The sequence below is a fragment of the Vulpes vulpes genome, chromosome 1, assembly GCF_048418805.1.
Source record: "Vulpes vulpes isolate BD-2025 chromosome 1, VulVul3, whole genome shotgun sequence".
In the NCBI taxonomy this organism is placed as follows: Eukaryota; Metazoa; Chordata; class Mammalia; order Carnivora; family Canidae; genus Vulpes; species Vulpes vulpes.
The window spans coordinates 177,056,465-177,082,892 of record NC_132780.1 but is presented as its reverse complement, the minus strand read 5'-3'; the positions used below and the strand labels follow the sequence as shown (position 1 = coordinate 177,082,892).

At 41.3% G+C, this 26,428-nt stretch overlaps 1 protein-coding gene and 1 long non-coding RNA gene across 5 annotated transcripts in view; one reads left to right on the top strand and one right to left on the bottom strand.

Annotated features, from left to right (window-relative positions):
• Positions 1-12: 12 nt before the first annotated feature.
• Positions 13-24,909, bottom strand: LOC112908411 (uncharacterized). Of its 2 annotated transcripts, none has more exons than XR_003232922.2 (3): positions 24,780-24,909; positions 354-411; positions 13-243 (listed from the first exon to the last, which is right to left on the bottom strand). It is a non-coding gene; the product is annotated as an uncharacterized lncRNA (long non-coding RNA). The 2 variants fall into 2 exon arrangements; XR_003232921.2 differs by lacking the exon at positions 24,780-24,909 and adding an exon at positions 23,616-23,801.
• SRSF12 (serine and arginine rich splicing factor 12) overlaps positions 2,383-26,428 on the top strand; it is a 41,191-nt gene continuing 17,145 nt past the window's right edge. Inside the window, exon 1 of one of the 3 annotated variants that reach the window (XM_072737109.1) lies at positions 2,383-2,475. In XM_072737109.1, the coding sequence (XP_072593210.1) occupies positions 2,441-2,475 (35 nt within the window). In that variant the 5' untranslated portion in view covers positions 2,383-2,440. Of the gene's footprint in view, positions 2,476-24,196; positions 24,391-26,428 lie in introns of those variants that run through there. The other 2 variants (XM_072737099.1, XM_072737069.1) reach the window with 2 other exon arrangements.

Sequence of the window (26,428 nt, the reverse complement as noted above, 5' to 3'; positions counted from 1 at the left end):
TGTTCACTTGAAATTTTATTTTATTTTATTTTATTTATTTATTTATTTATTTATTTATTTATTTATTCATGACAGAGAGAGAGGCAGAGACACAGGCAGAGGGAGAGGGAGAGAAACAGGCTCCATGCAGGGAGCCTGACGTTGGACTCTATCCCAGGTATCCAGGATCACACCCCAGGCCGAAGGTGGCGCCAAACTGCTGGGCCACCGGGGCTGCCAGAAATTTGATTTGAATAGTAACAGCTACGAAAAAAAACATATGACCCGTTTAATTCGTAACTGTAATTGATGCTGAACTCAAGTAACATGATGTGTGCAGCTGCTGTGCACAATATAACCGGGTTTTAAATTACCCAGTGAAGAAATTCAAGATGCCATAGTCTTGTTTTCCTCCAGAATGAAGCACAAAATCTGAAGAAAAAAAAACAAAACAAAACTGTTGATGATATTCTAAGGTGTTCCACATATTGAAAGTTTCGATTGGCTTTTCATACTCTACCCTCTCTCCCTTAATTTGTCTCAATTAGGTTAACTGGGATACAACATATTCAGATAATTAGAGAAATGTATTTTTTAAAGGTTTTATCTATTTATTTTAGAGAAAAGTATTTTTTGAAAATAAGTCTAATGGAAGCTGCATAGTACATGAAGATTCTCTACTTCTGTTTTAACTATTTCTTTTTTTTTTTTTTTTAAGATTTTGATTATTTATTCATGGGAGACACAGAGAGAGGGGCAGAGACACAGGCAGAGGGAGAAGCAGGCTCCATGGGCTGAAGGCGGCGCCAAACCGCTGGGCCACCAGGGCTGCCCCTGTTTTAACTATTTCATATGTTAACAATACCAGAGTACATGTCATATTTGAACTTGAAAAACACTGTCATTCTCATTAACACAGTAACTAAATCTCAGCCCCGAACGTATCAATGTGGTATTAAATTTCTGGACCCCCTTATTTATACTTAACAAATCATACCCTTGTATACTTTTGACAAAAATCCTACCTTTATCTATGAAATACAATATTATTGCTTTATGTGAGCAAAACCAATGGGAGCATTTGTAGAGCACTTACCCTGCGGCAAGCACCTAACATGTGCCAGGTGCTTTATGTGTATTGACTTATTTAATCCTCATAACAGCCTATGAGGTTGTTAATGTAATTATTTATCTTTATAGATGCAGTGTCCTAGATTACACAGCTAGTAAATAGTGGACCCAGGATGGGACAGAAGCCAGTCTGGCTCCCAGTGGCCTGCTTTTAGCTGCCATGCTTTATTGCTTATGTAAGCAGACATCCAAATCCATAAATGCATCTGTAGCTTATCTATTTACATCAGAACCCGTAGCAATCACTTATTTTGAATAAATACATTGTAGCAACTCTGCCTGTTGACATAAGTAGGACACATGTAAACAACAGAAAAGGCATACATATCAATTTTATACAGAAGCTATTTATATTGCTTTTCATGAGTTAACAAAGCTGTCACTTGAGGTAGAGAAAAGATGGATTCATTTCAAGTTCTGTTCTGTTTATGCACACACATGCTGTATATGTTTGGTTTCCATTGTGGGGACTGTATATTTCTTGTTTGTGGTGCTTTGTACCCTTTTTTTTAAAAAAATTACAATAATTTGTTGGATGTGTATCTTCCCCAGAAATGTAGGGGAGAGAGAGAGGAATAAAAGGTGCTAAAATGATTTCATTTATAGAGTGCAGATATATCACCAGAAAATAAATAAAACTTAGAGTAAAACCTTAAAGAATATAGAAAAAAGGAATCAGTTCCAAATGTACAAAGGAGTCTTACTGACTACCTTTCCATTTTAACAATATTTGGAATCTGAACATTTTTCTCCAGAAATAAACTGTGGCCCTGGGCGATTTGGGGCTACCACTCCCAGCAAGCAAACTACAGTGCCGCTCTAGGATATTGGTTGTTCACGACATCGCCCTAACCACCTCCCCTGGTACCCCCACCTCCAGTACTTATGGTTATCCCCAAATAATTCTCTAGTTGATATAAACATGCAACTCGAACTAGACAACATATTAATAAATCACTCCTGGGCTAAGATGTTGGAAAAACTAGCTGTCATTCTGGCAGAAAGCAGTGAGCTAAGAATTTGGCAGAAAGGTGAATTTGGATTGAAGGTTAAGGAAAATGGAGGAACTTTGTACACATTGTTAAAAAATAAACCTTTATCCAGGCAATGGGTAACTACTGGATGTTATTAAAGGGTGGGGGGAGGTAAAACTGGATTTTTGTTCTGGAAGAATAATTAATGACTACGCGGAAGATTAACTAGAAACAGATTAATTGGTTCCCAGGAAGTCCCAGGATTCCAGAAACATTCCAAGGGCAGAAGTGACAAGACTTGGTGCCTAACAGAATGTGTTTGGGGGACAGGAGAACATGATGGAGAGAAGGAAGAGATGACCAAGGTCCATAGTATGAACAGGGTGAACAGGTATGTGGATGGTAAAGTCATTAAATAGGGGCAATGTGAGCATGGGGTTGAGCTGATGGTCGTGTGTTAGACATGTCAAGAGGAAGTGGAGGCCCCCACTCAAGACCAGTAAGGAAAGTGGAAGAACTAAGGAAAGTGCATTTCTGCATATCTACTCTGCATAATGGTTATATCCAGGGGAGAATTAAACTATCCAGGGAGTGAGTGACTAGGGAGGGAAAAAAATAAGCTGAGAAAGAAACCTTGGAAAACAAAATAAAGGAAAGAAGCAAAACTCTCTGGCAGAATCTTGTTTCTGTTGGATAAGGCTCTAGTACAACTTGTTTTTAAGTTCTGTATAGATTGCTTCAAATGGCCCATGAGGTAAAGGCAGCTATTTCAGAGCCAAGGACGTCATGGTACACAGATATTTGAGGCTCCCTTTGGCTTCCATCTCTCCTGGCAGCGAGATTAGCTGCTCTGCTGACCATAACCGTTCCTGGAAATGAGGACAGTGATGTTCCCAGAGGAGGCTTCTCCTTTGCCCCGATTCCCTAGGGCTTATGTACTCCAACACTGGGAGACGTGGCCTGACTTGAGCTGGATGAGAACACTTCTCTCCAAAGGTTATGTATGGTTCAGAAAAACGGAGAGAATTTTTATTGCTCCTCTACCTTCATTGATAAAACATTTAGAACTTGGACCCAACCCAGGGCTTGAGGGTCCTTCATGAGATTCCTCTCTCAAGCCATGTGTGTAAAGGTTGGCCATATGCATACTATGGTTAGTAATTACCTATACTAAAGATTCACTTCTCAAAATTCTTGGTTATTTTGGTGCTTATTGTTGTATATATATATATATATTTAATTCTGTTTATTTGACACAGAGATAGCAAGAGAGAGCACGATAAGGGGGAGAGGGAGAAGCAGGCTCCCTACTGAGCCAGGATCCCAGCTCTGGGAGTATGGGGCTGATTTCCAAGACTCCGGGATTATGACCTGAGCCGATAGCACATGCTTAACTGACTGAGCCACCCAGGTGCCCCTGGTGCTTATTATTTTAAAGTTGCTAGCAGGAATGGATGGTGAAGATGGTCACAGTGTGCTTAAAATACTCAAAATGTTTTATAAAAGATGTAGTAATGAAGAGTCATTAATTTTAAAAAATGTGTGGCCTAAAAATTAATAAATAACATCTAGCAATTAGAGGCATTCTGGTAGATGAAATAGGCAGTCAACTAAACATTTCCAATAAAACCGATTAAGAAAAAACAATTATGGTGTTCCCGAAGGTCTTCTGCATAAAATGTCTTTCCCCTTCTGTTTTTCTACAAGGTGTGAGACCAAAATAAGGAAAGAAGAGACCCTCATGGGAAACTGGCTGACCAGTTTAGGAAAGCCAAATCAAGTCTTTCTTACTAGTTAATATTGCAAAATATTTACTGTGTGTTAACATGGCATGAAATAAGCCTCTGACAATCGGTTAAATTGAAGCTAGAGCAAAACTAGAGGTTGAGTGGCTCCAGGGAAGTGGTCAAAATACAAAGTTATGTAAAGGGTAGTTTCAATTATACAAGATGACTAAATCCTAGAGATCTACTGTATATCATAGTGCCAATAGTTGACAATATTAAAACTTTGCTAAGAGAATAGATCTCATGTTAATTGCTCTTATCACATACACGTAAATAATAAAGAGGACAGGAGAAAACTTTGGGAGGTGATGGATATGTTTATGCCATAGATTGTGTTGATGGTTTCATGAGTATATACTTACGTCCAAAATCATCAGGTTATATACATTAAATATGTACAGCATTTTGTATGTCAATCATACCTCGATAAAGTGATTTATTAAAAAGAAAAAAAAAGTGCTTGCAAGAACCTGAAAACCTTCAAAGGGTTGTACAGATTTCTCCCATAGCCCGGTGATTTCCAAGCTAAAAGGTTTTGGGGAGCTAATCAACTCTAGGAATAATTCCTGAGAACATTTAAATATTAGTGGTTATGGCAACAAAGTACTGTTAATTTTACATTTTTAATACATGCCCCTAAATTGTGTATCCTGTATTAATGTAATGACAAGGAATGGGGATCTCATCCCAGCCCCGACACTTTATCTGTGTCTCCTCGGGTGACTCAGGTTCTCACCTATGAAATGAAATTTAGATTCAGTTATGTGTAAGACCAATTTTAGAATAAAGATACCCCCTCATCTCTGCCCAAGGATCCCATCTTTTAATCATCCTGCTTATCTGCTTCAATAAAATACTTCATTTTTAAAGCATGATTTGGTAAAGCACTTTGATTTAGTTGATCACAGAGGGAGAGAAGAAAGGACATAGTACTCTCTAGGTTCTGGTTGTTTCTTCCTAGCCCCATTTTCCTTTTGCTCTTTTATTTTCTTTTTAAATGTCATTTTCCTTATTTCATTTTTTTAAAGATTTTATTCATTTTCAAGAGAGAGAGAAAAAGAGAGAGCATGAGAAGGAGAAAGGGACAAAGGAAGAGGGAAGAGCAGACTCCCCACTGAGCAGGGAACCCAGCATGGGACTCCATCTGGGGACCTTGGGATCATGACTTGAACTGAAGGCAGACGCTTAATCAACTGAGCCACCCAGGTGCCTGTTTTCCTTATTTCTGATTTTTAAATGTAATATATCATAAAAGTTGACTGATCTGGAAAATGGAAACAATGGTACCTCTACAGCCATCTCACAGGTAGGCTATAAGCAAATTAAATGAACTCCATACATGTAAACACTGGCACAGTGCCTGGCATATAGTCCTGTGGGTACTCAAAAACGTTAGCTGATAACACTGGGATTATTAGCATTGTTTTGTTTTTTACATGTTCACCATAAAAATCAGAAAAGTCAGCAAAACACAAAATAATAAAAAATTATTTATAATTTATGATCCCATCTATATGATTATTGTTGCCAAATAGTAACAATTAATATGGTGGTACATGTATTTTCACACTCCTCTCTCTCTCCTCTCTGTATGTACATAGGTTCATGTGTGTGTTACAAATGTAACCTGTTTGTGACTGGGCCCCCTTTGTGGCTCCCATGTGTGTTCCTTTTTCATCTTTAGGCCAGACTGGTACATTAAATTCAAGGGCAAACCACTGATGATGCTTACAGTTTTTACTGAACTGAACCCTTTGAAAGGAGATGAAGACAGCATTATATCAAGCCCTATAGTGCAAAATTTCCTTAGAATGTTTCAGCATTTCTCTTTCTCTCCAAGTCCCTCTCCCTCTGGCAGTGCCTCCTGTGTCCCCTCCTGCACACAACATCCTCCACAGCCACTCCAGCTGCCTCGGGTTCCCCCCCTTACAACACTCCCCAAAGCATGCAGACTTTGTTCAGCAGAACCCTCAAACCAGGGCTCTTTTGGACAAACCACAACCACCTGTTGACTGTACCAGAGTGAGTCAGTTCAGCTGTGGACATAAACTTTGACACACGCCAGTGGGAAAGGATGACTCTAAGTTTAATAATTATCTTTCAAGTCAGAAAAAGAACTTGGCAAATCCAAGCAGCAGGCCTCCACACACTGACTCTCTGACCCACCCCCACCGCCGCCCAAGTGGTCTGCTTGGTCACCATCAGCTCAGCAAAGCATACCCCAAGAATTCTGGGACGAGGGCCCCAGAATGACCTTGATGGCACCCTGGTCCCTTCAACATGTAGTTTGGATATCTTAACCAAGGAAAAGTCCTCCACCTCCATCTCTCCATTTACAAAAGTTCAGGTATATGATGTGCTTTAAATGAAAGTAATAGAGATTACAAGTCCCCAGTCTCTTCTGTGGTTCTTGAAATACTGTTAGCATCCATATTTTTGTGACAAGCTAGACAAAGCAGATGTATCACCACCATTCAATTAATAGGTTGTGATCTTTTACCTGGAAATATCACCTCTGTTCAAAAGTGATATTTTGATGCTCCCATGTGCTACGACATCAGACCTTGCCCATCTGCTGACCCAGAATTTTATATAAGGTGTTGACTTTTTATATGTATACTGTACATATATCTACTATTTTTGTCTGCTCAGGCTGCCACGACAAAATACCAGAGACTAGGTAGCTTGAACAAAAGAAATTTATCTTCTCACAGTTCTGGAGACTAGAAGTCTGAGATCAAATGGCCACCATGATTGCTATAGCCATTTTCTTGCTGTGTCCTCAAATGGCCTTTCCCCTGTGATTGTACAGGGATGGGGAGAAGGCAGGGAAGAGGGGGAATGGGGAAGACCTCTGGTGCTGCTTCTTTTTATAAGGACACCAATCTTATAGATTAGGGCCTCAGTCTTATGACCTCACTTAAACTCAATTACTTCTCTAAAGGTCCCATCTCCAAATACAGTCACATGGGGGGTTAGGGTTTCAACCTATTAATTTTCTTTGGAAGGAAGGAAGCACAGTTTAGTTCATAACATCTACCAAACATCAGCAGTCCAAGCTAAATATATAGCAGCAAAGCAGAGGATTTGTTTTGAATAAAGATTATAAGCTATAATATTACATATTTCTAAAAAAAAAGACATCGTAGTAAATACATACACAGATTTAGACAAATTCTTCATAAAGGCTTTCCAAGTATTTTCCTTTAGAAATTAAAAATTCTTAACATACACTTATAGCATTAGAATTTAAAGTGTTCATTTCCTTTCAAGAGAGTGTTCCTTGAAATTCCATGTTTTTTCTTAGTAATAAATGTAAATCAGATTAAAGTGTTCCTCAAAAGCTATATTTTACAGTCCTATTTGCTCTAACTTTTTTATGCCAATTAACAAAAATTTAATTATCGTTATACGTTGCTTGACTTCACTATCTTCCTTAGTTACAAATGAATTTGGCTTATGAGAAAAGTTCATTCAAATTGAATTATTAAAGAAGCGATATTTAATCCAATATCTTAATTTTTCGGGCAAATATGATAGCTGGCCAATTTTTAAATATAGAGAATATAATTTATATTATCATTTTAGAAAAGCAAACACTTTATTCATTGTCTAATTTATATCAAATGGCAACAAGTGATGCTCTCCTGTTTTTTCTTATCGAAGATTAGTTTATAATTTTTATCAAAATGCTATTGTTACCCAGATATTAGTTTCTTTCTCTGGGAATGCTGGATCATTCAGAGATCTGCAAATTATGAGGACATGTAATGGGGATCTATCATGTTGCTTTGAAAGCTTGAAAGCCCATATTTGACTATAATAATCAACATCAGAATTTAGTACAGAACCAGGGCACCTGGGTGGCTCAGTTGGTTGGGTCACCAACTCTTGATTTAGGCTAGTCATGATCTCAGGGTTGTGGGAACGAGCTGCATTTTGGGCTCCACACTGGGCATGAACCTGCTTGGGATTTTCTCTTTCCTTTCTCTCTTCCCCTCTACCCCCCACCCCAGCACACACTCTCTCAAAAAAATTAAATAATTAAAAAAATTTTTTAAAGAATTTAGCACAAAACCAAATTAATTGTGTAACAGTGTACACCATTATATTTGAGATGGGTATAAAAGGCTTAAAGCTATTACACTGGAATGTCCGATGATTTATAGTCATCATAAACTGAAACAGACCCTATGCCACATAATTTTAAAATACTAGAAAAACTATGAGAAAAAAAACAATAATGCAATGTATTTGAAGGGGGGGGGAAGAAGGGAAATAAGCAAACTATGCAGCAGTGAATTTTTTTACATTGTTGTAGTCTTATGGAAATGTTTTTAAAAATTGGGGCACCTGAGTGGCTCAGTCAATTGAGCATTTGCCTTTGGCTCAGGTCCTGATCCCAGAGTCCTGGGATAGAGCCCCATGTCAGGCGCCTTGCTCAGTGGGGAGCCTGCTTCTCCCTCTCCCTCTGCTGCTCCCCCTTGCTTGTGCTTTCTCTCTCTGTCAGATAAATAAATAAAATCTTTTAAAATAAATAAATATTAAAAAAATTAAGTCTGTGATAAGTGTAATAAAATATACACAAAAACATGTATTTTTAGCCCATGGATCACAAAGTGAAGGTGAAGTTAAAGAAAACAAACTAAGCTTAAATAAATAAATAGAATGGCCAAAGTTGCCAATTCATGACCTAACCAGTCTATTTGTCTGCTTTCAATTAATGGCTAAATAAGTTTGATGCAAGATCATACTTAACCTGAGTTTCTACATTGCACAATAGGATCATCTATCATAGCTGCTAATCTAAGAGAATTTGATCTTCAAATACCCAAGGCTGTGAAAAAAACAAACTCCACACACTTTACCCTAGATTCCAGTTTCAAACCCCACATTCTATGAAGTGCTTCCAATGTCTCTCTTTGACTTTTGAGTACTAATATTCCCTTAGCTTCATTGTATATTTTTAAATCAATATAGAAACTCAGCAAGCGGTTGTTAGTCAATTTTGGTTGACTTGGTATCTGAAGCAGCAATAATTAGTAAAGCTTCAGTAGTATTGGGGCTGGTGTATGCAAGGAAATTACATCGTTCTACAGATAATCAGCTTAACCAAGCCACCATTCTGACAGGAAGCACACCTATGGAAGTGGAAAAACCTTAAAAGCTAATAGAAACATCTTCTGAAAAGTATCAATTGGCTTGTAAGGTAAAAATATTGTAGCAATGGATTTCACTTTTAGCTTCTGCTACTCATACCAGAGAAATTGGCCACCATACCTTACTATACTGCCACTTTTTTTTTTTTAACTTATGGTGAACTATAGAATTGATCAAAAGAGAAATCTATCCTGAGGAAATTTATAAGATTAATAAGTATATAAAACACTGATTTTTTTCTGAGTATAAAAGTGTGTGTATATATATATATGGTTAGAAATTATATAAATGATTAAAGCATCATGCAGATATATACGTTTGAAAAATACTTTGTGTATAAATGTGCTAGAAGTAAATTGCACTGAATTAGCAGAGTTAGGTGAACATGACTCATCTGGTAAGGATGTGTCTTCATCAGCAAGATTCTTGGAAACACAGGTTTAACAAAAAGGAGATATCACAGTTTGAAATTCCTGTAACCACAAAAAAAAAAAAAAAAGAGGAAGAAAGAGAAGTGAAATCTGGGGGGTAATTCATGCCAAAACCAGTAAGATTAAGAAGGGTTGGATTTGTGGATAAAAGGATGTTCCTGGATCTCAAGAACATTTGGGACATTGCGGTGGTGGTTTTTCCTGGTGCTGTGGTTACAACAGCATAAATAAACGACAATGTTCCTGGCTACATGTCATTCTATTTGTCCTACCACAGACAGATATACCTCACAGCTTCATGAAGCCTAAGCTTCAAGGCCCAAAAAGGGCTTAGAATGGTTTCGCATGGTCATAAATTTGAGTAAAATTTGAAGAAGATATTTCAATTCCTCAGTCATGTCACACTGGAATGGCCATAAGCATTCTGGGATCCATTTATTTTTTATTTTTTAAAAAGATTTTATTTATTCATTCATGAAAGACATATATATAGAGAGAGGCAGAGACATAGGCAGAGGGAGAAGCAGGCTCCTCACAAGAGCCCGACGTGAGACCTGACCCTGGAACCCCTGAGCCAGAGGCAGAGGCTCAACTGCTGAGTATCCCTCTGGGATCCATTTTAATGGGAAGATGAACTAAGCATACATTTGGTTTGGGTTTAGTGGAATATAATTATGGGTATAGCAGTTATTTATGTGCATAGGAAAGTATTGCCAGTTGTCCAGGTGTAGAAATGGCTTCCAGGAATATTCCTACTGTCTGCTATGCTGACTCCCCTAGCATCCTGTCACATCAAGATACAGGGACAGAGGTCATATTGCAATGTGACCCTATCCTCCAAAGCACAGCACTGTAAGTACATGGGTAGAAGGGAAGAAACAAGGTTTGAAATGAATGGAGTTTACTGGAAGTCAGTTTATTGGAAATTCTTCCAAACACTAGATATAAACACTAGATATACAGATTCCTTTTATAGATATATAAAAAGGAAGTTCTATCCTGTCAGTGATATACTCAACAATGCAATGTATACAATAACAAATGCATCGTGCTTTCTCCCCCTCTTTTGATGGAGATTGTACATAATAGAATTTAACAGAATTACTGTTTGTAGTGTACAAACTTAGCAGGACTGTATACACAATGAGCACATCTGTCTATGAAGTCATATGTTATATATACATTGCAAAGCACTGGATTGTGTCTTGATAAAGGCTGATGACATGTCACTCATTGGGAGAAGACTTAATTGACTCTTGATTTAATGCAAAATACTTGCATCAACAAGGATAATATAAAGTTCATTATGTTCCACTGAGACAAGACATGGCAGACAAAAATCGTTGATGACTTGAGAGGTAAAGTTTATCATTGCCCAAGAAAACGTGAAATGTCTGAATTTTACAGCTTGGGCAGCCCTGGTGGCTCAGCGGTTTAGCGCCACCTTCAGCCCAGGGCGTGATCCTGGAGACCCAGAATCGAGTCCCACGTCAGGCTCCCTGCATGGATCCTGCTTCTCCCTCTGCCTGTGTCTCTGCCTCTCTCTCTCTCTCTCTCTTTCTCTCTCTTTCTCTCTCTGTGTCTCTCATGAATAAATAAATAAAATCTTTTTAAAAAGATTTACAGCTTGTATGTGACACAGGTTTTACTATACTTGACGATAATTCTAAAAATAAACATGACCTTACTAGTCATGAGTTATGAAGCTAAAAAAACTTTTCCAAATTATCAATAATAAAAAAAATGTAAACAATCATGCTAAACTAAATCATCCTTCTATACTGCTTATAGAAAGTATTACAAACCATTGTCCTATGAGGAAGAGATCAGGAGTCCTGACTAAGTCAGTAGAGCAATGTGACTCTTGATCTCAGGTTGTGAGTTCAAGCCCCACATTGGGCATAGAGATTACTTTAAAAAAAAAAAAAAAGAGGGAGAGAGAGAGAGAGAGAGAAAGGTGTGCCTAGGTGGCTCAGTATGTTATACATCTAACTTTTCAGCCCAGGTCTTAATCTTAGGGTTATGAGTTCAAGCCCCAACCCCATGTTGGGTTCCATGCTGGACATGGAGCCTACTTGAGAGAGAGAGAGAGAGAGAGAGAGAGAGAAATCAAAGTCTATGGAGAAAAACAAGAAAAGGAGAAATAGTGTTATAGAGAGGTTCTAGGCACCTGCAATATAATTTTTTTCTGGATTTTCTGATATTTACTATATTTATCAACTTAAAAAATTTTAATTTTCTTTTATTAAGTAGTCTCCATGCCCAACATGGGGCTCAAACTCACAACCCTGAGATCAAAAGTCATATGGTCTATGAACTGAGCCAGCCAGGCACCCCAACTTTAAAAAATTTTAAATGACTATTTCTATTCTTTACTTTTGTACCTGTAGTAATAGCTATTGGTCTCCTGACCTCATTCCCTTTGGCAAGAAAGTGCACACATCCCAGTTGCTGCAAGTGTTGATTACTAAGGACTCACATCTGTACCCTGCTGCAGCAGACTGATTGTCCACAGCTTCGGGGAGCCACCTTCCCTCGTAGACGACTGGGATGCTAGACTACCTCCGTGACTGTCTGATGCTGAGCCATAAAAGTCCCTGCCTTATCACAGGGTAACATACTTTCCAGAGCTCCCCAGGAGATCAGGCCAAGACTAGGTATCTTCTGAAACCACACCCTTGCCTAGCTTCTCTGGCTTTCTCCTGCATCCTTACTCCCCAGTGATTTCCTGAGAGTGAGGCCTTAATTAATCACTTACTCAAGAATCCCAGTCTCAGGCTCTGCTTCTAGGGAACCCCACCTGAAAGCGTATCTAATTTTGTATTCTGATTCTCAGATAAATGCCCTAAACTGGAGAAGCAGTAAGTCCCCCAAAGTCTAGATTTATTCCTGGTCCTCCTTACGGGCATTGCCAAACAGAAGACACTCTGAGCTGGGAGATGGGGATCTCATTCAAAGTGATTCGAGGAACAAGGCTGACTTCCTCACCATTTTAGCCACTTTGGTGATTGTTCTCCCTGCCTCTTGTCACCACCAAAGATTTGGTTAAAGGGATAGGATAAAAGATGAATCAGCTAAGATTAGATACAGCACCACTTAACCCCATAACCCAACTTAGAGAATTTCACTTCTCTGTTTTAAAAGAAGTCTGCTATGAGTTCAGGACAACTCTCTAGCCACCAGAGACCAAGGCTTCCATATCTCTGCTCTGCCATCCTCACTATGTGGCTCTCTTCCTCAAGGTTTCCTCATGAGCTCAAGATAATCCCTGGCACTCCAGCTCTCATGTCCACATTCCAGGCAATAAGAAAAAGGGAGAAGGATAAAAGGAATATCCCTCACCTGATTTGGATCCCATTAAGGGGTCATTCTGGGTGTCTCTCATAGCATTTCTTCCTGTGTGTCTTTGGCTAAAGACGTGGTCTTTAGACATGGTCATGTTGCCACAACTAGAAGCAAGGGAAGCTGAGAAATGCTTTCTCAGAGGGATGATTTGCTGCTAGTATACAACATGGAATATGGCAAACAGGCAGAGGTATGGGGACTTAACAAAGCAGAGAACGCTGAAATTTCAGCACCCGCAATCAGAAAAGTCAGAAAACACAAGACAGCTGTGGCACCTGTCATTTTGAAGTGACAAGATTAGTTGTAAGCCCATATAAGGAACAACTAGATCTCCAGATGCCAGCTCTAACATTGCATAGCCAGGCACCTAAACCTTTCCCATTTCAACAGAAGGAGACAAGTATTCTCACTGTGAAAGTTAAAATAGAGTTCTAACCTCAGGAATATCTCAGAGAAGTAAGACAAATGGTAAAATAGGGAGGTTAGGTTAAATTCTATGTATTGAGTTGTGAGAACCTTTAATGCCCTGCCTGCCTCTACTCAGCTCTTAGAATAATAGTAGCCAGGTTTGTACCTTCTGTGGGAGGATAGAAGGGATCTCTCTCCTGAAAAACAGAACAATAACAACAACAAAACAAACAAAAAACTAGCCCAGGAGAAAAAACCTACAGATACTAATATTTTGGTGTCTACAAAGTAAGACCTAAGTGTAAGTATAGTATAGTGAAGCCACAGTTAGCATACCCTAGCCAAGCTTCCAATCCATTTTTTTATTTTTTATTTTTTTTTTTTGGTGTTTTTCTCTTAGATAAGGACAGAGAACCAAGAGTCACTAGACTGTTGCAGAATGTCTCTGCCAGATTGACCCAGTGAGCATCAATCCTTGAGATCCCGGTAACATACACCTGTTCTGATTCTGAAGCTCTCAGTTCAGGGGCATATATTGGCTGCAGGTGATGATTAAAAGAAAAGAAAAAGACTGTCGGTGGTGGGTGTTCTGTGTTGGAGAATGCTCTATCTCGTTTCTCATACACCCCAAGATTAATGAGATGCACCTAGTTCTAATGAGATGCTCTCTAACACTTATCAGGATGGGCCTAAGTGCAGAGCTACTCCAGTCTCTCAGCTCCTAAAATTACCCCAATACAGCCGCTCACCACTTTTCTACTGAAAATGAATTACTACCTTGCTGCCAGACACTGGTTGAGATTGCACCACTATTAATGGACACCTATGACGAAAGATTCCAGTACTTTTCTGGGTGATACAGAGAAACATTGGAATAAGCAAGGAGAAGTTCAGTCAATCTCATTGATTTAATGTGATTGATACATTCAGGAACATGTGAGAAGGCGCAGCATGGGAGAGCTCTAGAGAATTCATGGGCCAGAGGCATCCACCATCTGGGGATGACATTGTCCCCATTGCATGCTCTCTCTCTCTCTCTCTGACAAGGACTGAAGTCCAGAGAGATGTGACTAAGCTTCATTTATAGACGGCAACGTCCACATTAACTACAACCCTAGCGATAGAAGGTGAGTCTAGTTATATATAGTATGGCTGGATGTACATTCCAATGTCTTTGTTTAGTTTCCCCTGAAAGCAGAGCCAGGGACTCACAAATACAGGTGACTTATTTACAAGATAATCCCAGAAAACAGGGGAGAGATACAGGCAAAAAGAGAAAGCCAATACAATGTGTATTACTGAATCACTAGACACAGCTAGGGATCAATCCTGCCTGGGACCTTCTGAAGAATTCTATGGAATCCACTTGGAATTGTACACTATTGACAAACTGCCCACATAATCAAATACAACACTGTATCTACACTATGTATAGAGAAAAATAAAGTAAAAAAAGCTTTATGAAATCATATGAAAATAATATTTATAAAACAGAATTCTGAGGGAGCACCTGAGTAGCTTAGTAGGTTAAGTGTCTGACTCCTGATTTTGGCTCAGGTCATGATCTCAGGGACCTGGGATCAAGCCCCATGTTTTGCTCTGCACTTAGTGGGAAGTCTGCTTGAGATTCTCTCTCCTGTCTTTCCCTCTCCCTTGGCCCCTCTCCTCAAATAAATAAATCTTAAAATGAAACAAAACAAAAACCATTATTCTGAGAACTGAAGTTCTATTGGATGTTACTTTGAGCACAAGTATGGTCATTTAAGTAACATTTAAAATGCTGATGAATGAGATTAAAGTTCTTTTTGAAGAGACATAATTTTAGAGGTCTCTAGTTTTTGGATATTGGTTCCAATAGTTGGTTCATTTGATATTTGAATCAACCCCAAAAGAATGCCTGTTTTTAGGATTTGGAGGTGGAAGAGAAACTCCAGCCCAAGAAGAAAGCTCCCCATAAGTGCTTCCCAGGAGATGAGAAGGAAAAGGAAGTCTCCACTGGAACTATTTTCTTGGATGGGGGGTGAAGTAGTAATGAACCTCATATTGGAGCATAGGTGGGTGAATGTGGCTTGGCAGCACAGGAGCCTGAACAGAGGGAAAAAGCAGCTCTGCTTTCAGATCATGTCCACCCTTTTGAGGGATAATGAGGGAGCTGTTGGCTGGTAAAGCTTATTGAGATGTGGTGACTCCTAGCTCAGTGACCATATCATTCTTATAACTTTAGCCATCATCTCTTCTTGCCTTGTGTGTCTGGATCTCTCTTCATTAAGTTCTTCTATTAGGGAAATTATTTCCTCCTTCAGGTTAAAGTTTGTCCTCTTCAACTTTCTGTACGTGTCCAGCAGGCTCTGAATTTTTGATGACTCTTTCTTTAGGCTAGTATCTTCCAAAGATGACTCAACCCCTGCATTCCCCTTTTGAACAAAGCCAGGCTTGTCAGGGAGTTGACACTATCTTGAATTACTGCAGCTGGTGTTTTTGACATTTTGAGCCAGTGTTTGTGAAAACAGCATTCTCCATTGCACATAAAGTCAGCTTCCAGCCAACAGGACAAGTCTAAACAAATATGAGATCCACCAAAAGGCCAATGGCAGATGTACACACCACTGACTCCAGCTGAAGACCACAGAGGGTGGGGTCCAGATGCCCATCATCCAGCCACAGCTCCACCACCACCACTTGTGGTTTCCCAAGGACACCTGAAGCCAAGTTCTACAGTGGCTTGAGTCCCTTCTTCTTTTTTTTTTTTTTTTTTTTTGAGGTTCAGACAAATTTATTGAAACATACAGGGTGTAAGCAAATAAATCATTCAGTGGTATTACATTATGTCACTACCGTGAACGTATAATCTTATAAATATATATTTTATAGCTAAAAAGCCTAGAACAGAGTTCTGCTGTGTAATCATGCCTCCACCAGCCCTCCCACCAGCTCCATAACAAACCCCCTCAAGTAATACTTGTAAACATTTCTTACTGGCAATCTGAGCGGTCTACCAGTGGAGCTAATCCAGAGGAAGGATAGATTCAATTAAAAAAAAAAAACTTATTAGGGCATCTGGGTGGCTCAGTCAGCTAAGTGTCTGACTCTTGATTTCTGCTCAAGTCATGATCTCAGGGTGGTGAGATCGAGCCCCACATTGGGCTCTGTGCTGGGCATGTAGCGTGCTTAAGATTCTGTCTCTCCCTCTCCCTTTCCTCCTTCCACGGCTCCCCTTCCTCTCTAAGAAAAAACAAAAGGTGATCAATTAGGCTGGTGTTTTTTAGTATAATTAGGAACTTGTACGCTTAAAAATATTTGGTATGTTTTAATTCATTGCAGTTACTATTCTTATTGATATTCAGATTGTCCCCTCTTTAGCCAGTGTTGTCTTTTGAATCCTTTTAATATGACACCCGAAGACCTTGAAGCCTTCTTTCTTTCTGAAATGACCAGATATCCCAGGCTTATCTTGTACATTTCCTGCCCTAGACCTGACATTAGCCACTCTTCCAAAGTCATGGTTCCTTTTAGGAAAAAATAATAGAGACTATAGTCTGGCTCTAGGGATGCTGAATGCTGCAGGGCTAGTCATTGTTTCTAAGTATTTTCAGTGGACAAAGCTAAGAAATATCTGTTTTTAACTGAGATATAATTGACATACAACATTGTGTTAGTTTTAGGTATATAAAATAACATAATGATTTGATATGTGTATAAATGATGAAAGGATGACCACAATAAGTTAGTTAATATCCATCACCACAAAAAAAACTAAACTAAAAAAAAATCCATCACCACACACATATTAGATGGATTTGTTTCCTTATGATGAGAACTTTTAAGGTCTACTCTCTTAGCAATTCTCAATATACAATACAGTATAGTTAATTATTGTCACCATGCTATACATTACATCCCCAGCACTTATTTTCTTACAACTGGCAGTTTGTACCTTTTAACCCTCTTCACCCATTTTGCCCAACCACCATCCCCTGCCCCTGGAAACACCAGTCTGTTCTCTCTATCTATGAGCTCTAGTTTATTTGTAGATTCTACATATAAGTGAGATCATAGATTATTTGTCTTTCTCTGATTTAAGAGAAAAAAATTTTAAGGAGAAAATACGTTGCATGCAAGAGACTTTTAATTGATCTGCTTGTACCAGGTTCTACCACTACTCCCTGCAATCCATCCTATGAATCTGTCAGAATCATCCTATAAAATGTAGATCTAATTTTCTTAATCCCCTGTTTAAAAACTTTTGATGGAGTCCCATTACCAAAAGAATTAAGAAAACTCCCTGGTGTGTGTGTACTCACAGACACACTGAACCTCTCAAAACTTAGCTCCTAATCTCCATGCCAACCTCTTTAGCATTCCTTCTTCCTTCTCCTCTTAGGTCAGTACACCACACTACGCATTTGCTCAGCTACTTCACTTTCTCTGAAATGCTCTGTTTTTACCATTCCTAGGTGAATTTATATTCACCCTTCAATAAATAGCTCAAACATCACTTTTCTTTATGATAACTTGCAGCCTCCCTTCCCCCACAGAGAGCTAATCTGTTTCCATCATGTTCTACATAGTACTCTGAGATCTTTATGTACCACTAATGAAACTGTATTGTAATGATTTGTTTACATGTGTATCTCCCTCTAGCTAGAATGTCTCCCAAATTGTAGGACACTCACCATTGGTGGTACTACAGATGGTTTTATTTATTGCATAGAGTGAGAGTTGGTCGCCTTTTAATAATCTACATCAGGGAAAACATTTTATTTTGGTGCTAGGGTGTCTTTAGCATCTTTCTGTTGTGTAATGATTAATTTCTGCTTTTAAAAGAGTGCAGACCTCAGTCTTGGACCCTTTATAGATAAAAGTAATTGTCTAGAATTTAATTTTTTTTAATAAAATGATATTTTGTAATGATTACCCTCTCTCTGTGAAACTTTAAAATTTAAAGAAAAGCCTATTACAGTAAAGAAGTGCACCATGGCAAAAATCTCATAGGCTATATGAAAATGACTTAATTCTGGGAAACACTGGCCTGGGTCTTTCAGAACTATAAAGCATAACTTCTATTTTCATCCCCAGTTCCTAGTACTATGGAAAACATACAGCAGATTATCACTAAACATTTGCCAAGTTAATTAGGTTAGGAAGAAGCACACAGCTCTAACATTTTCAAAACCAAGTGTCATTTTGGGGGACATGCAGGTAAAGTGACACGCCTTCTGTAATCCAGTGTTTCAGAAAAAGTTAAATACCATCCACTGTTACCACATAAATGACCTTTTAAATTATTTCCTATAGCTGCTGTGGAAGAAATCAACTTCATAAGAGGATACAATCATAGATTTTTCAACTGGATTGTGTGGAATAATAACCCATAAACCAAAGTTTGGGTGCAACAGAAGAAAGTTTACAATACATTCTATACAAATCACCACATCAGGGCGGGGGGTGGAGGTGACTGGAAGACAGGCACTGAGGGGGGCACTTGATGTGATGAGCACTGGGTGTCATGCTATATGTTGGCAAATTGAATTCCAATAAAAAAAAAAAAATTCAGGATGGTGGTTACATCAACTGGGACAGACAGGGAAAAAACAAAACAAAACAAAAAACCAAATCACCACATCACTCTTCACTTTCAAGGTCATGCATGGAACGTTTTAAGAAAGGGTAGACCAGAGCAGCTCTAACTAGAAGAGAGCTAGCACCATCTGTTGGGGAGTGAGTTCCCAGCATGAGAAACGTTCACTATCAGGTGATTTACTAATTCTGAATTTGTTTCTTCAAAGTACTTTCATCACACTGATTTCAAGACACTCACACACACCCAAGTACAATATAATTTTCACTAAGTTCTAGTTCTCCATTTTGACAGTCAAGAACAAAACTAGTTCATTGATCTGATTAAGATATATTCGTCTTTCATGATTCGACTCCTTAATTACAGACCTAATAATTAACCTGCTTTGATCGATTTAAGAAATGGAAGAAAAGATAACTATATAGCCACATACACTACAGGATTACTTTAAAAGAACAAACACATGTTTCTTGGTCTTATGAACCAGCCTTGGCATATCTCTAGTAATTAGAAATAGGGATAGCCTTGAATTTCAAACTTTACGAATAACCCAGAAACAGTGTATTTGTACTTTCAAACTTTCCCCCCAAATCTGCTGTTGAGATTGAAAGGGTTGTGTTTCTCCTGTCTACCATTTGTAATAGATGCTCCAAAGTCACAAAAAAGAGTAGAAGAGATAGCCAGCTTAGAGTAGGAGGGCAGGTGGAACATGAAGGCAAGCCCTAAGTGCTTAGATTCTAAATGACAAGTTAGCTATCGGCATTCTCCCCCAAAGACAGGGCTCAGGAGTAAAGGTTCAAAATTAGAAATAAATTCATATGTGCCTTTATTCTAAGCATAACTATAGGGCAGCCCTGGTGGCTCAGCGGTTTAGTGCCACCTTCAGCCCAGGGCCTGATCCTGGAGACCCAGGATTGAGTCCCACGTCGGGCTCCCTGCATGGAGCCTGTTTCTCCCTCTGCCTGTGTCTCTGCCCCTCTCTCTGTGTGTCTCTCATGAATAAATAAATAACATATTTAAAAAATAATAAATAAAATAAACATAATTTATAGATTACTGATTTTATTTATTTTAAAATATGTTATTTATTAAAAATTATGTTATTTATTAAAAATCAGATTACTGATTTTTAAAGACTTGTCCACTAAGACAAATTTTAACAAGTTGAAAAAAGATACTTAATTTTTCTTGCCATTTTCTTTACAAAAGTGTGATTTCAATGAAAAGTTTAAAATCTGTTTACTTAAAAAAATCTGTTTACTTTTGAAAAGTGAGATAAATGATTGTATCTAAACTGGAAATAACCTTATCCATTTTCCTGAAATATTTTCCAATTGAAAATATTATTGGGAAAAAAATCAAGAAGGATCAGATTGTAACTTTATTTATTTTTATTGAGATATAATTGATATATAACATTGAGTTTAAGGTATACAACAGTGTTGATTCGATACATTTATATATTGCAACATGATTACCACTGTGTCATTCACTAACACCTCTATCATGTCACATAATTATTATTTCTTTTTCATAGTGAGGACAGATCATAATTTTTTAAATGTATTAAGTAGAAAGGAAGCAGCTGCTACATAGAATATATTAAAGTCTGCCATAGAATAGGGGCTATAGTTATTAAACAATTGTCAGATTTTGCCAGTGGTATACGCCTGGGGAATTCCCTGGAGATTTAGAAAGAAAAATTAACTCTCCCAAGCTGGTAGGATACCATTTGGTGCAATGGTCAAAGCAATGACTGATTTACTAAATGGCACCTAGCTAAATTCTAGGACTTAGGGTAAATATTATTTGTATATTTACAAATATATACACAAATATTATTTGTGAGTATGGTGCCAGGCAGGGTTTTAGTCTTGACCTAAGCCTTTTCCCTACTTCTTTAAGTGTACTCCAAAATGCCAAGGAAAAGACAAAGTACAATTTCATCACTCATCTCAACTGGTTTGATGACCTGGCCAAGACACTGGCCAAGCGGAGCATTGTATAATGTTCTTTCATTGTGCATGCCTGACCATGTCCCTCCTCAGGCCTTCCAAATAGAAAGCAGGTTACTTACACTTCTTTAGAAACAGGAAGAGCATATGTTTTTATGTAATATAAATAATTATGGGTCCACAGCTAAATTATTAAATAAAAATGTACACACTTAAGGTATACAATATAATGGAGATATATATATATATATATATATATATATGCAGTGAAATGATCACTAGTCAAGATAATTCACATGTCCATCTCCTCGCAGTTACCATTTCCACAACTGACTTTAAATCAATTCCAGCTACTTTAAAAAATATTTTTAAAAATTTATTTCAGAGACACAGAGTGGGAGAGAGCATGCAAGCAGAGGAAGAGGGAGGGGCAGATAATTTCAAGCAGACTCTCAACCCCACGACCCTGAGATCATGACCTGAGCTGAAATCAAGAGTCAGATGCTTAGCCAACTGAGCCACCCAGGTGCCCCCAATTCCAGCTACTTTTAAAGTCCAAGTTTCTAACTGAACCTCCTTTCACAGTTTAAAACCCTTTCCTCAGAAACTTCCATCAGTAGGAACAGGGAAAAAAAAAACCCACTCCTCATGTACTGTTAAATCTTCTCACATACTCCTACAAAAGCTTTTCTTCAAACTGTAAAGAGCTTTGTAAAAATTTTCCAGTTATAAGGAGGGTTTCAAAAATAATCTGACAGTACCAGAGGTAAGAAGAAAAAAGTAAAAATCACCTAGAAAAAAAAATCCAATTTACATATGGACATACATACATTTTTAACTAAATAAGCTCATAGTTTACATGGAGTTTTTATTCTACTCAATATGCTAGGGAATAGATTTATTAATAACTCATTTCCCACCAAGTCAAGTCTCTTATCTTCACAAGGTCATTATAGTGGATTGAATGGTGGCCCCAGAAAAGGTATGTCCAAGTCCTAACCCCCAAATATGACCTTATTCGGAAAAGGGTCTTTGCAGCTACAATTAAGGATCTTGACATGAGAGCAGCCTGTATTATGTGGGTGGGCCCTAAATGCAATGACAGGTATTCTTATAAGACAGAAGAGGAGATGGACCTGTGAAGATGGAGGCAGAGACCAGAGATATGCAGCCTCAAGCCAAGGAATGTCTAAGGGCACCAGGGACTGGAAGAATCAAGGAAGGATCTCCTCTAGAACCTTCAGAGAAAGTGTGTACCAACACCATGATTTTAGACTTCTGACCTCCAAAACTGTGAGAGAATAAATTTGTTTCTTTTTAAAAAAAGATTTTATGGGACTCATGGGTGGCTCAGCGGTTGAACATCTGCCTTTGGCTCAGGGCATGATCCCGGGGTCCCAGTATCGAATCCCACATCAGGCTTCCTGTATGGAGCCTGCTTCTCCCTCTGCCTGTCTGCCTCAGTACCTCTCTGTCTCTCTCATGAATAAATAAACTTTTTAACTTTTTTTAAAAAGATTTTCTTTTGAAGGAATCTTTATACTCAGCGTGGGGCTCAAGCTCACAACCCCGAGGTCAAGAGTCTCATGCTTCACTGACTGACCCAACCAGCCAGGCACCTCATAATTTTTTTGTTTTAAACCACTGAATTCGAGGTCTAATTTGTTATGATGGCCCTAGCAAACCAATACAGTCAGCATTCCAAACTTTCCTACTATACACCCAGCCTGCTCTTCAGCCTTATTTTCCTGTTCTCCTGCTTTTTACTCGTTTGCCTCCTTTCAGTCCCATATTGTGTCAAAGTCTTTGCACATGCTGTTCCAGTATGTGGATTTCTCTTCTTCATTCTTCAAATACCTCCCCAAGACTTCAGGAAAAGGCCAGTGATCCTCTAGCCCTGTTTATCAAGCACAGTAGGGGCACTTTCAGCAGCATACAGCTCTTACCACAGCCTTTATTGTATAGTTTATGCGTTTATTAGTGTAGTTGTTAGACTCGACCTCCCTACCAAACTGTAAGCTCTGTGAGACTAGGAACCCTGCTCACCCCCTACCCCGGCTATATCCCCTGTCTAGCCCTGTGCCTGCTGTGCCAAAGCAACTCCTCCTCTTTGAATGAATGGCCACTGTTCCAGAAGCGTTTCTAGACCTTGGGAAACTCTCCCAGCCTTTAAGACAGCTGTGAGCTGCATAGGGTGACTCTATTGTTTACCCACCAAAATCAAGTGCTTTTGAGAATAAAAAGGAGTGCTATTGATTAATAGTTACAAGTTACCTGGTTACAGTCCTGGGTAATAGGTTGTTCCAACCACAAGAGCAAACCTGAAGGCAGAGGATAACTAGAAAGGGCTGGGCTACATTTTGGAGCAAGGAAAAGAGGGTACTTTAAATTTGCCTAGGGGATCCCTGGGTGGCTCAGCGGTTTAGGGCCTGCCTGCCTTTGGCCCAGGGTGGGGTCCTGGAGAACCGGGATCAGTCCCACGTCGGGCTCCCAGCATGGAGCCTGCTTCTCCCTCTGCCTGTGTCTCTGCCTCTCTCTATGTCTATCATGAATAAATAAATAAAATCTTAAAAAAAATAAATTTGCTCAATTGCCACTGCATTTTCACTGCTTTCTTCTACACCACACATTCATTTGTTCTTTCGTGTACTGTTGGACCCCCACCCCCCCCTCTACAATGCAAGCTCTGGGGGGTTGGGACTGGGCCTGCAGTGTTCATTGCTGTATCCCACACCTGGCACACTTCCTGGGGCATAGTAGGCACTCAATAAATATCACCGCTGAATAGTAGGCCCTAAAGGAATAATGGATGAAGAATCAAGACACTAATAAACAAACAAAAACCCGAATCCTCGCAATCTGCAAACCTTCGAAGGCTCAGGCCTAAAGGGGCAGGCGACGGAACAATTCCAAAGTCTCGAGCTGAGGATGTCTGAGGATGTAGGGCTGAAGGCCCCAGGGGCTGTCGGGCCGTCGAAGTCAGTCTTCATCCCCACCGACTCCGACGATGCCCGACCCCCCCCCCCCCCACGTCTGCGGATCCGGGGCCCCGGCTCAGCGTCAGCCCCCAGGACCCTGGCCTTCAGCACCCTGATGCAGCGACCCCAGCCGCCCCCTCCCCGGATGCCCCCGGACTCAGCCTCCAGGCCCCGCCCGGCCGCGTGCCCGACCCCTGCACCCGCGGGGCCCCGCGGCGGCCTCTCCCGGACCTCTCGGCCCCGGGGCTCCCGCGCGCAGCCCGCCTCCCGGATGCCCGCGGCCCCGCCCCCTCCTCCGAGGCCCTCCTCGCACCCCCTCGGCGCCCGGGCCCAGCGCCGCCCGCTCCCCCGAGCCCCCCCGCCGCCCCCCCCGCGGCTCGGCTCGGCCCCGCCCCCGCGCGGTCCGCACGGACGGGCTCGCGCCGCGCAGCGCCCCCCGCCCCCCGCCCGCCTCTGCGGCTGCGCGCTCGCGGGGCCGAGGCCGAGGGGAGGGGGTCGCGGAGGGGCCGGCGGAGCTGCTGGGGCGGCGGCGGCGGCGGCGAGACGCGGAGCGAGCCCGGCGGCCGCGGGCAGGCCCGGAGGCGGCGGAGGCAGCGGTCATGTCGCGCTACACGAGGCCCCCCAACACCTCCCTGTTCGTCAGGAACGTCGCGGACGCCACCAGGTGAGCGGCGGCCGCCGCCGCAGGTTGGCGCGCGGGGGAGGGGCGGGGTAACGGCGGCGTCGCGCAGGGGCGGCGGGGCCGGGCCGGGCCGGGGCCTGGGGGGGGGGCGGGGGGCGCCCTTCCCCGCGGGCGCTGCGAGCCTGGGGCTCCTCGGCTCCTCGGGCTCCGCGGGGCGGGACGCGCGCCTCGGGCCGCCGCTCCGCCCCGGCTCGGCGCGCCCCCGCCGCGGGGCCCGAGGCCGGAGCCCGCCCGCCGCTCCCTCCCGGCCGCCGGGGTCGAGGGCGCTTTCGCTCGGGCCCTTTGTCGCCGGGCCCCGGCCGGGCTGCGCGGCCCGCGGCCCGGATGGACGAGACTCGGGGATGGCGACGAAGGTGTAGGATAACGCGCACCTGCCTTGGGCCTGACGGTCCCGGTTCCCCGGGTCTGCTCGGCTCAGCGGGGGACGCGGCCGATTCGATTCTGCTGCCCCGTACGAAGGAGGGTTCGGGGGAGGAGGCCCAGATGTGTTCCCGTAAAGTTCAGGGTGCCACATAAACACGCAGGGCGACGGCTTGCCTGGCCGAGCCCGATCGACTGCGACGCCCGGGGCGCGCGTTCTCCTGCGCGCGGGGACGTTCCGTGGTGCCCGCACCTTGCTGTTGGGGAGGGACGTGCGCGCCGAGCGGATTCCCGCTCCCCGGCGCGCGAGGGGCCGCGGAGGGTGGGAGCGGGGCCTTCGGAGACCTTTCCGTTCCGCCGGGTTCACTTAATCTGCTCCCCGCTCAGCCTGTTTTTAGGTGGGCAATATTATCTTGTACTGTGCGTAAGGAAACGCAGAAGCCCCGAGTTCTGAAGACTTACGTGGGGCTTCATGGCTACAGATGTATGGGCGCCCTTCACTCCAGAGCCCTAAGGCAGTGATCAGGATTTACCTAGGGGAGTAAATGTTAAGTTTCGTTTTTTTTTGTTTTTTTGTTTTTTTGTTTTTTTTTTTGAATTTGATCTCGACTGTTATATAGGTCACAGTTATAGATTGTGGATTAATAATACCTTAACTGACATCTGAAAGATGCCTCTGTTTATATTCGTTCTTCTCTCAACCTGTTTACCCATACATGATGTAGAAAACAGAATTTATAATTTGGGTAGAGTAAAAATTCCCACAGTTAAACAAACCACTTGAATGCTTAAATAAGCATCAAGCCGCTCCAGTGTGTCTACCAAAAAAAAAAAAGAGAGAGGTTTCCAGTTCTGATTGGAATTCGCCCCCACAGGGGCCAGCCAGAGTAATAGGAGTGAAGTTGTGAGATTAAAGGCACAATGGGATAGTGTGGACTGTAGTAGCAAAGTGCCATCTAAGAGGACAGCAAGTTGGTACTACTAGCTCCGGCTAGTAACTACTGTGGAGACGTTTGGACTTGTTGCCACATCATCCTAATTTTCTAAAGTCAGGAAACTGTGTTCGTGTGTGTAAACTGTTTCAGAATGTTGGCATTTATGGAGTTGAATCATGAGATTCCCATTTTTGTAGATTTAAAAGCCGTAAAATATTGGCAGTTTCATGTTTCAGCACACCTTTAATCGTTTTTTTTGTTTTGTTTTGTTTTTAATTTGTTCGTGAGAGACACAGAGAGAGAGGCAAAGACACAGGCAGAGTGAGAAGCAGGCTCCATGCAGGGAGCCGGATGTGAGACTCAATCCCAGAACCCTGGGGTCACGCCCTGAGCCAAAGGCAGACATAACCACTAAACCACCCAGGCGTCCCAACCTTTAACATTTTTTTAATTATTATTTTTTGTTTATTTATTCATGACAGAAACATAGAGGCAGAGACAGACAGGGAGAAGCAGGCTCCCTCTGGGGAGCCCGATGTGGGACTCCATCTGAGACTCCAGGATCACTCCCTGAGTGGAAGGCAAACGGTCAACTGAGCCACCCAGGTGTTCCCCCCCACCCCTTAACATTTTTTAAACATTGTACTAGCCAAATAAAACACATCAGCAAGTGACACATGATCTCTGATCTAGATAATCTACCTTAAGTAAGCAAGACTAAAAAT